Below are 12147 nucleotides of genomic sequence, written 5' to 3' on the forward strand. Positions count from 1 at the left end.
TATGTATGAAACTGAAACTGTTCGAAATTTGAAAATCCGACAAGATAATTTTCTATATTAGATATTAAATATCAACATAGATATGAACATAAGTTGTCTGTTGTGAATATATATATACAAGGCTATATATTACGAAGTTAGATATGGAGAATCATAACTGATACTGCCGATATTTTTTTATGTATGAAACTGAAACTGTTCGAAATTATGGGATAGTAAATCAGTCACGTGACTTGTTTCCTGTTTTAAAAGATAAAAATTACGAATTTTTTGTTAGTTAATTTTGGAGATTTGCCAACTTATCGTCTCTCATCCGAACAACTGCGCAATGGATGTAAAAAACATGTACATTTTATCCATAATCCTGTCTTTTCATACTTGTCACGGTGAGTTTCTCTTTCCAATTCTATCTTCATTTGCTCGTACAGGTACAACACCAATTTTCCAGCAATTGATGATCCAATGCCATTCTTTTTTTTTTCCATCCAGACAAAATCACGAGCGGGAAATTCATAATCATGCTTCCATTGAACTAGCTTACTTAGCGGCTAACAGAGGCTCTCTGTGCATCAGGATGCAGCTCCGCTACCACATCGACAGAATTCAAAATCAACTTCAAAATCTAGTCGGGGATTACAGTACCTTTCTCACAGAAGAGACGTTGCTAGTCTCTCTCTCTCTCCTCTATCGATATTTTCATGGCAGGTGCTCGACTGAGCTCCAATCTCTCATTCTTCCTTTTAAGACATTCAGAGCAAGAACTCGGTTTAATACCACAGCAAAGAAAAACTTTTCGTTCTTCTTGAGTGTGCTGTCAGGCAAAATTTTTATAATCAGAGTTTCTTGCCACAGAACTATTTTCGTACAGTTTTCAAAGCTAATGTCAAGAGATGAAAAGGCACCAAAGAAGTAATCTGAAGAGGTAATCCGAATCCAGGCTCTTGAATATGGAAATTCTCACAGAAGAAATATGTATAAGTGCTCCTTTTGCAAAAAATGTACATTTATGCATATCAAAAAAGTTTTAATTTTATCGCTTCTCTTAACTAGGTCGTCCATTTTTATCTAGATAGGTTATCCTTACAGCTGAAAATTTATTTTTCACCTTAATTTTATTGCAATATATATATATATATATATATATATATATATATATATATATATATATGTATATAGTCATCGACACACAGACTGTTTCACTGTATCACAACTCTTCAGTGCAGCTAGACTAGCAACTACCTTAAGCCAGGGTTGAAACTCGACCACCAAGGCGATAGTCAGCGCTTGTAAACTTTACGATGTTTGGCTGATGCTAAGATGATATGAGAAATTACAGTGATTAAACATTGTCCAAACTGAAAGAAACATTGTCCAAGCTCTGTTTACATAAAGAGCATTGTTTTATATGCTAGAGAATTATAGTTATTTCACTCCTCAATACGCTCAACCCAAGATAGGGAGCATTTATAGTCATCCACAGAAAGACTGTTTTGCTGTATCACAGCTCTTTAGTGCGGCTAGACTAGCAACTACCTCAAGCCAGGATTGAAGCTTGACCGCCTCGGCGACAGTCAGCACTTCTAACTGTTATACTATTTGGCTAGTTGGCTGAAAATTCCAGTTTACAAACTGAATAATTCTGTAAACTTAAAGCGAGTATAAATATTAATACTAATATTTATAGGACAATTTTAATCAGATGAAAAAGCTCATTATTTGAGATGGAGCATTGATATAAGAAAATGAATTTAAACTTTGTAAAATAGAATTAACAACATTTATTATACAACAAATAATGCAAGTTGAAAACTTTAAATTTCCTTATTCCATGCAGTTTCAAAGAATGGTTCTTATCCTCAGAGGAAAAATAGTTAACAAAATAATATTTATAGGCAAGCTTTAATTTTGCTGGTTAGATTAAAAATTAAAAACATCAAAATATGAGAGAAGTCATATTTCTATAAAAGTTGATAAGAAATGTATATGTCAAAAAGATATTCCAAATGAAGTTCAAGTTTAAAATTAAAACAACATTTCTATTGAACTCTCATTCTTGACGTTATTCCCGCATTACCTACGCTCAGTTCAAACATTTCCAAATACAACAGCCAGATACAACGCACGGCTCTATACAAACAGACTTCTTGCTCCAAATTTACAACATGGCAAGGAAGAAGAAAAAGAAAAAAAGAAACAAAACAACACACTGAAGAGGGAGTTTACCTCCGAAATATATTTATGATGAATTTCAAACAAGTAAAATATTTGTTTATTTTCTTAATATTACGTTGTGATTTGGTTTCAAGCGCACTTGATGCATATTATATATATATATATATATATATATATATATATATATATATATATATATATATAGTGCAAAATTTTGTTGAGAATTCAAAGACTCACGTTTTCTTTTTTATAACCTTCATTTATTTCCTGGATTTTTCCATTATAGCCGTTTCATTAATGAGTTGGCAATTTTACGATTTATGCTTCCGTAGAAATATCCTGTCCTCACCAACTTCTTCAGATGTTTATCCATTAGATTTGTACAACAAATGGTATATTTTTAACATGCTGGACATCGTATTCGGGTAAAAAGATTTCCACAGCCATGCTTCCTCACTTCCTCCATCTTTTGGGGTTATGTAAAGATAGTTTTCCATTTTAACCTGTACTTTCGTATTTTTATTTTTATTTATTAATTATTTATTTTTGTTTTAATTTTCCCTGTTTTTCCTATTTGTTTTTTTCCAATTATCATATAATTTTATATAATTTTATTCCTATATTTATGCGTGTTTATTTTAATATTGTTTCTTTGCTTAGTGTTTGAATTTGGATTATATTACCCGATGCAGGGGAGGTCACTCTCGTGGTATCATTTTTATCTAGGATTACCTCCCTTGCATTTTTTTTCCTATAATCTGCTTTAGTGCGTGAAATTAAATATTTGTTTCTGTGCAAACACCCGTGGATTACATCTAGTCTTTTGTTTAATAATTTTTCTTTGGCTATTAGTATATATATATATATATATATATATATATATATATATATATATATATATTAGTATATATATATATATTAGTATATTTGGACAGTGTTTTCTCCTTTATGCACTTTTCATTGAAGAGCAGAGACAACGCTTGTTTGTTTCTCTTACAATTCATTTTTTCTTTTTGACAGACTAGTTTCCGACTATTCTGTTCAAGTGTAAAAATAAATTTGCCGTATTCACGAACGTTTTTGACCTCCATAATTCGTCCTCAGGCGAATGATGAAAAAATAATAAAAAATAAAAATAAGGTAATTAATTGAATGGAAAAACGAATAAAATGGAAAGACGATTTTTTCATCATTCGCCTGAGGACGACTTATGGAGGCTGAAAACGTTTGCGAAAACGACAAATTTCTTTTTACACTCAAACAGAATGTTCGGAAACTAGCCCGTGAAAAAGAAAAAAATGGATCGTAAGAGAAACAAACAAGAGTTGTCTCTGCTCTTCAATGAAACGTGCATATATATTGCATACACGAGGGGATTTAGAAGATGGAATGAGGTCTCAAGCAAAATGGAAGAACTGAGATATAAGCTCTGTTTTCTTTCCAATAAAGCTTATTTATATCAAATGGTCAAGGTCGTTAAAGTTTACCGAAATATTTAGGTTCTGCTTAATGGTGGGTGTCATTTCTACTAGTATGTTTCATGTTTATCCATTATTCTATATACTAAACATTTCATGCATATTAACACAAATAAAAATAATATACATGTGCCTTTGTATGCTTCTGACTAAAAATTATTTTTCATCAATTTAGACTTCAAAATCAATTTAGAATATCGTGAGGATCATTTTATTTTTAAGCATGCCTTATACAATGTTTACATCAGATACTTGTACGTTTGAAACTAATTTTGAGGCCTTTAAACTGGCAAATAAAAAATAAATGAAATTCATATATCAGTCACGTAGCAAACAGCCTTCTCACACGGCGTACCAATAAAAAAATTACGGACTGACATTTCTTAATGACTTACAATTAAAGAACAGTACAACAAATTGGGGGACCTTTTTTTTTTGTCTCACATAGTTTTTAATGCGGTTTACAAAAACATAAGCACCAAGCATTTTTATGTTTTCCGTTCTTTTTTTGTGGGAGGGGGATTCAATTATAGAACTTATGTGGCTTAATAGGTGCTTCTGCAGTTTAGTTAACCGTTTTTTCGTAAGTAACACACCAACATTTACAAATTAGAACACCATTTAACATTTTTCGAAGATTTTACTGTTTACATTAGGGGCGCGATAATAATTGGTAAATGTCGGTATGTTACTTTTTGAAAATTTGAAAATTCTATGTTCCAGGAAAACAAAAGCAATTAAATTACCCTCCCACCCACCCAACTTGGAGTGCTTTCCTTTTCTTGTTTTATTTCTTTATCAGCTAATTTAAAAATTTTCACCCAAAAAGTGCTATAATGTATTTTTAAAAATTAGAAAATTCTATGTTCTGAAAAAAAAAAAATTTTTTCTAATTAAATTACCCCCCCCCAACTTAGTGTGCTTTTCTTTTCTTGCTTTATTTCGTTTTCATCTAATTTTAAATATTCCGCGGAAGATTGGTACGCCATGTGAGAAGGCAGTTTGCTAGGTGAAGCAAGCCGTCGTTTATGCTGCCGCGCGCACACGTAGCGTAAACGGAAGCTGTAAAATGGCGGAAGGTAGTTCGTGGGTTCAGAGCTTAATACCATGCAAACGGAAAATTTGCCCCCTGTTGGAGTATCAGATTCGTTGTCAGCGACCTCGATTACCCCTAAAAAAAACAAATTAGAGTGTTCGGTGTTCTGTTGTAACGTATCTGAATATTTTCCTAAATTATTTAGGGAAATGAGTTTTGACATTGTTCCTAAAGTTTTTATTTACTAAAACCATGTTTTTAAAAGAAATGATAAAAAACAAGCCATAGCATGTTACACCGTACACGTGAAACGACTAAATGAAAGCTGTCGAAAAAAAAAATGTAGTCGCCATCTTTATGAATTTGAGCTGTGATTTTTATTGCTTTTTTTTTTTTTTTAATAGCTAGCATCCACTTGTTTATAAAGACGGCTACTTTATTTTTTCGGTATGGCGTTCATTTACACATGCTTTTTAGGTGTACGTCTACGAGATTTAAAAAAAAATTTTTTTTTTTTTTTTTTTTTTTTTTTACTAAACCATAGTTTGAATAAAATATATGTTTTGCGAATAATGCTAAAACTAATTTCACTCCAAATAATTTTGGTGACTGAAATAGGAATTAGTCTGTTCATTTGTAGATAATTATCTAATTAAAAATAAATAAAACATTTTTTCTTTTTTTTTTTTAATATTCGGTCAAATCTTTTAACCAGATATGTGATAATTCTAGGTACACTTTTTCAATCCATGATAATGAAAGAACTTATATGGTTTGTGTAGAACACCAGTTAGGTGTTAAGTATGCACTATAAAATAAACAGATCAAAATGTTCTTTGATACACCAGGGACGCTTGAGAAAACTTTTCAGTTTGGAACTAAAACATTTTTTTTTTTTTTACTTTTGTTCACATCAAACAAAATTTACTGCTTTGAAGGATTAAAAATTTAGGATCAAGTAAAGATTAGATACTCCGTAGCAGACGACAAAGATAGGCGAACAATTCAAGGGACACTGGTTGTTCGACCTTGACATTGCTGTTGGTTGTTCGACCTTGACATTGCTGTTGGTTGCGGGTGTTTGGAGGTGTAGGGTTTGGGTTAGGGTGTATGTTGAGCAAAAAAAAAAAAAAAGAGGCCAATTTTTTTTAACTTTGATCCTTATTAGGACCCCTTAACATTTATTGTTTGGGTCTCAAATCAATCTATTAAGTTAGATCCGTGTCCAAGGAACCTATATCTAAAATTTCAAGTGTTTAGACACAAAATTGTCGGAGGAGGTCAAATCGTTGAACTTTGACCCTTTAACAGCCAAATTTCTGACCAAAAACTGATCACATTGATTTTCCCAAATCGTATATCAAATTTCGAGTCTGTAGACTAAACATTAACAGAGTTAATGCGTAGAGATATGTACACAGACACACAGACACGTAGAGATATGTACACAGACACACAGACACGTTCACTTTTATACTAGCATGGGTGCCTGGCGTTGCCCGGGATGTTTGGATGTGTATGCTGAGCAAAAAAAAAAAAAAAAAAAGCAGCTGAATTTTTTAACTTTGACCTCTATTATGACCCCCGAAACATTTATTGTTTAGGGCTCAAATCAAATTATTAAGTTAGATCCATATTCAAGGAACCTATATCTAAAATTTCAAGTGTTTAGACTCAAAATTGTCGGAGGAGTTTGATAGAGTTCTCAAAGGTCAAATCGTTGAACTTTGACCCCTTAACAGCCAAATTTCTGTCCGAAAACCGATCACATCGATTTTCTCAAATCTCAGTACCCTGTATATCAAATTTCGAGTCTGTAGACTAAAAATTGACAGAGTTATTGCATAGGGAAATGTACACAGACACACAGACAGACAGACACACAGACACGTTTACTTTTATATATATATATATAGATAGATTGTTGATTGGTTGATTGGTTGTAGCAGTCAACTTCCTTTCTAGCTTGTCCAATCAAGGACCTCACTCAGGCGAGTTGATTAAATGACTGGGTTTATAAAAGGTTAAAACCACAGTAATTCCCTTCCTTTCTTCCCTGCTCTCACCAGACAACACACTCCTCTATTTGGGCACAACTGTAGGGGACTAGGATATATAAATACCCCAATCCCGTTACAAAAGAATAATGAAACGAATGGGAATTGAAGGAAACAAAGACTCAAGTAATGGATAAGATAAACGTTGTTTATTTGCTGTTGAAAGAAATGAACATTTTAGTTATAACATGTCCGCGCGTATGTAACCAATGTCCGTTGCAGGACTGGTGTTGTAGCAAGAATAGGAAATGTGTTTTCATCTCAAGTTCGGGTCACTATTGTTTGTTCGCGCGTGGGAAGAGAAATAAATGTTGTAGGAAAATTGAGAATGGTAGTCCAGCGTGTAGACAACGAGTGGATATTAGAGTTGTCATCAGTTAGTAGTCAGCTACGCAAAGGTGTTCTTAGTGGCCAGTAGTAGATGGAGAGAGAAAGAGGGAGAATGTATACATACAGTCATTAGCTCGTGCCCCATACATAGTAGGAAGTGGGCGTGAGGTGCGCGTGCGCGCGCGCCGAAACGGCGGCGGCTTGTTCGCCCAACCTCTCTAGTTGAGAGTTGGTCCTAAAAAGAGGATTAGAAGCAGTTTTTCTCCATGTTTTATACTCGCTTCTGGAGTGTCTTTTGCGCATGTGTATTTCCTTAGAAAGCGGAAGTGACGTCGTCCATGTGTGTGTTCGTGTTCGCGTGTGTGAGTACATGTGTATACGTAAGCGTGTGTGTATATATACGTGAATGTGAGTGTATGTACGCGAACGTGAATATGTGTACATGTGTGGACGTGGGCGCGTATGTTTGTGTGCGCGTATGTATATGACAGCTTGAAATATGAATGTGTGTTTTGTGTGAGACTTGAAAAAGGCTCGTACACAACTTCGCCTGGATCTTTGATCTTGGGTTGACAAGAAGACAAACAAACCAACATGGCTATCTCCGTACACAGACTTCAATGTGGTACATGCATGAACTCCTTCTCCCACAGGACTCTCTAATCTTTTGTTTCTGTCCATACATGGATATATATACGGCATAATCACGTTGACACATCGGTTCCTATCTAATCACTGAAGTTAAGCAACGTTGAGCCTGGTCCTTACTAAAATGGGTGACCAATTTGGGAATTCCAGGCACTGTATGTAGGAGGACATTGGCACCTCCCTGCAAGAGTTGCAAAAACCTAACATCGTCGTCTCCCCTGACAAGGATATACATGTGACTGGGGACCGCTTGTGAATTTCATACTCGCATGGAACTTCCTTCTTCGGAGGAAGCCATTAAAACCTGAATAGGGTTAGTGCCAACACACGCATACGTGGACGCATGCTTCTACTACAACCTTCATCATGTATCCATGAACTTTCTCTTTCAGCAGGTTTGTCTAATCATTCATCAATATCCATACATATGAACTCTTTCCATGACTTTTCGATACAAATCATACTAACAGAAAATAATCATTAAAGTTGTTATTAAATGTTTGAATGAGACTTTTGTCTTTCTTATTCTACAATGTTCTCAAACGATTTGTGATTGGAGATCAATATGCTAATAGTGAAAGACTTTTCAACTTTTCTGCAGCAAACCAAATGACCAAATATCCAGTACACATATTCTACATCTTTGGTGATACCTACTTACTTGGTACTCTAGTGATGATGCCACAGCTGACCAAATTGCCACTTTCTTATAAAATGGCGCTTGTCATCAAGGGCCCTTGATTGTCAAGTGATTGGTGCTATCATCACAGCCACTGGTTAAGAATGAACTTTGCACATCATGTCTTCTGTCAACTCAATTTCCGGCTCTGGTCAAGATCTAAGTTAAGGTGGAGCACTAAAGTAAGGATCTAATAAGAATTGGTGTGAATGATCCTCCTTTGTGGCAGCAAGTCTTGACTAATGAAAGTTGACAATGTTAAACGATTGGACATTTTTTATTACCCCTTCCTGCATTGCATCCTCTATATCCTATGGCAACACTTCCTCTCAAACAAAGCAGTATATATTTCTTTTGTAAAATTAACTCCTTCCAACAAGTCATCCCATAAAACTTCTATGCTGGCTGGGTTATTCCCTTCATTCTCAACCAGAAGAATTAATTTGCGACGTTGAACCTGTTGGGACTCTTTCTTAATGTGACAAGCGATTATATATAATAAATGAGCCTGAAAAAATATTTTCTCAATAATAAAACAAACCTATCAGGATAGGAAAATCTCTACCAGGTTAAGAGGAGCAATTCGTAAATTAAATTAAAAAGATAAGGAGTAAAGTTACATAGAACTGTAATATATTTTCAGGTTAATAAAGATAAAAGTAAAAGGGAAGTAGAAAAAAACTCTTTAGGCCATGGCATTTTGAAGCTAAATGGTTCTCATCATTTCTAATCTAAATGTCGTTGAATTGGGTGTATTTTTTTACTCCTATCTTTGTATAATGCCGCCTTTTCTTCTCTTCTGCTAAAAAGTATTTAGCTTCGAAAAGAGTTTTGTTTTCCATTTCCCTCTCACTTTCGTCCTTATTGATCTGATAATATAATAAAGTTCTATGTAACTTTACTTATCTTTTTACAGACGGTCGGGTTTCAATCCTGGCTTGAAATAGTTGTCTGTCTAGCCGCACTGATGAGCTGTGAAACAGCAAAACAGTGCTGTATGTGGATGACTATATATCTATAATATAAAGCTGAACGTTTGTGTGTGTGTGTGTGTGTGTGTGTGTGTGTGTGTGTGTGTGTGTGTGTGTGTGTGGTCACGAGTAGGCTCCTATATAGTTGACTATTATATCTCTTTACAACCCTTCCTTTTCATAACCTATCCTACTTTCATAAATCAGAGTCCATTTTCTGTAGGCTGTTTTTGAACCCAATCAACGACGTGGACTTTTGCTAGTATATATATATATATATATAGTAATCTCAAACTAATGAGCAGATTATTATATTATGAATTTTAGAATAAATATTCTTGGCAACACAGTGAGTAATATGAGCACATTAGTTTTTGTATTGTTAACAATTAAGAGGGTGTATATATATATATATATATATATATATATATATATATATATATATATATATATATAAGTTTTTTTAAAGGTTTTTATGACCCGGTTATTATGAATTTTGAAATATATATTCTTGGAAACCTGGTAAGTAATGCGGGCACATTGTTTTCTGGCAAACGTTACCATTCCGATCCAAACTAGCACCTGTTTAAAATGAGTTAGTTACAAAAATTTAACAGGACAAAGAACTGTTCTACATCAAATTTTGAGTTATATTAAGTAATACATTTTAAAAAGGATCGGTGTGCATGTGTGACCGCTAATAATATGTATGTGTTTGGTAAAATCTTAAACTATTGAACTTAATATTATGATTTATGGAATATCTTTTCTAGATAACAGGGGAGTAACCTGAGCGCATTATTTTTGTTGTAAATTTTATCATTTGAGGTTGGAAAAAAAATTAGAATTTTAAACTAATTTTATACTTATTGCTTATAATCGTCCTGGGATGGATTTTTTACTTCTTTTTTTTTTTTTATCAGTTTGTTCAAGCTGGGGATGGGGCATCCTACCAGATGTCAAACATTCACCCGCTATCTTACGATATTCCAAGCAAAAGATATTTTAAAGATTTTGACCGTCCCTTTAAGTGCAATTGTTTGAATCTCTCTTGCACTTGGTTCACAGGGTATATTTGGCAGGTAGTTTCTGAAATTATTTTTCATAAGTCCAGTTGCTCTGGAATGATAGAGATCTTCCTAAAATTCAAGTTTCTTTTCATGTCATACATAAGACCTTAGTCGTCTTCGGTATAAATGTGAATAACCGTGGCATTTGATGGATATGTTGTTTATTGGGGCTCTACAAGCAAAAATATAAGATGTCTGTTTGTAAAATGCTAAGGCAAAAGCAAAAATGCGATTATGAAAAACGATGAAGATTGTTCCATCTTTTTGTTGTTATTTTCTGAAGCTCTCTTTTCACCAGGAGAGACTATACGTCTTCAAATAAAGATGAAACTGAAACAAGTTGATCGTATGCCGATGAAGATGCAAATCGTGCTTGGAAACAACAGTCTTTCCAGAGAAAATATCTGGTTTATCCGAAACACGCAAATGGAAGTGAACATTCCTTTGTATGTCGTCAGGGAGGACCATGAGGGGAAACCAAAACTCATCGATACAGCACATCTTGATAAAGAGGTAAGATTTGCAATATATATATATACATCAATTTATCTATCTATCTATCTATCTATCTATCTATCTATCTATCTATCTTCTCTTCTATATCTATATATCTTCTTCTATCTATACTTTTATCTTTTTTATTTTTTGTGTATTGATATTCATATTAAAGGCCCTTTTTACTTTTATTGTATTTATTTGCTTTCCCACCAAAGCAAATTAGGCACAAGGCCGTTTTTTAATGTGGGAGAAAACCAGCTCCTCTAAGAATAGGGTAAAAAGGGGGCACTCTGGTTCTGAGCAAAAATAATAATTGTCCCAGTATAGAGTTTCCCCTCCATTGATTGGTACAAATTATCCTAAGTGCAGCATCTGCAGAACAGATAAAATACATCTTTGTTATATATATGGGTCATGAAATTGCATTCACCGGCAAAAGATCTAGCTAATTTGCATATTCTTTTAAAGATTCATTTTAATTAATTCCCTATTAGTTTTTTCAGTTTTCTTATGGGATGATCATCTATTACGTGTAAGTTTTCTTATGGGATGATCATCTATTACGTGTAATTATATTCATGCAGATATTCTACATGATTTATACTTGCGTAATATTTGCGTAAAAAGGTTATAGTAAACACAAACCTCTTTCTTTTTATGTATTAATCTATGCGTATTTTTATTTGTTAAAAAGATTTTTACCTTCCAAACTTCTCTGTCAGTTTTTGATCTACAGACATGAAACTTATTATATAGGGTATTCAAACCCATGCGAAACTTTATATTTGAGTTTTAGCCGGGGAAAATCGGTGAAAAGTGTGAAAATTAAAAAAATAAAATTCACCAGGTGATGGTCGAACAACATTACGAATATGCATGCGTAACAATAGCTAGTGGTTTATGTTTTAATTTTTAGTCTCACAGCAAACATGTCTTCATAGCTCAGGCATTACCGTTAAAGGAAAAAGTAAATCGTAAGCTAAGCGTTTTGGTTTCGATTCTTGGCAGTGGCGCATTATTCATTTTTTTTTAACTTTATATATTGAGTTTAATATAATATAATAATAAATACAAAATCTGCATTAATCAAAATATCATATTTAAGCATATTTTATGACTGGGCAATACCGGGCAGCTTGCTAGTACACACACACACACACACACACACACACACACACACACACACACACACACATATATATATATAT

General features: G+C 33.7%; 1 protein-coding gene across 1 annotated transcript in view; it reads left to right on the forward strand.

Moving 5' to 3' along the window:
• Positions 1–12147, forward strand: part of LOC145293015 (uncharacterized) — a 125075-nt gene that overhangs the window by 2633 nt on the left and 110295 nt on the right. Inside the window, exon 2 of the mRNA XM_080139291.1 lies at positions 10740–10954. Coding sequence (XP_079995417.1) covers positions 10766–10954 — 189 coding nt within the window. The 5' untranslated portion in view covers positions 10740–10765. The remainder of the gene's footprint in view (positions 1–10739; positions 10955–12147) is intronic.

This window comes from Euprymna scolopes, chromosome 14 (genome assembly GCF_053919585.1).
Source record: "Euprymna scolopes isolate OS-2025 chromosome 14, ASM5391958v1, whole genome shotgun sequence".
NCBI lineage: Eukaryota > Metazoa > Mollusca > Cephalopoda > Sepiida > Sepiolidae > Euprymna > Euprymna scolopes.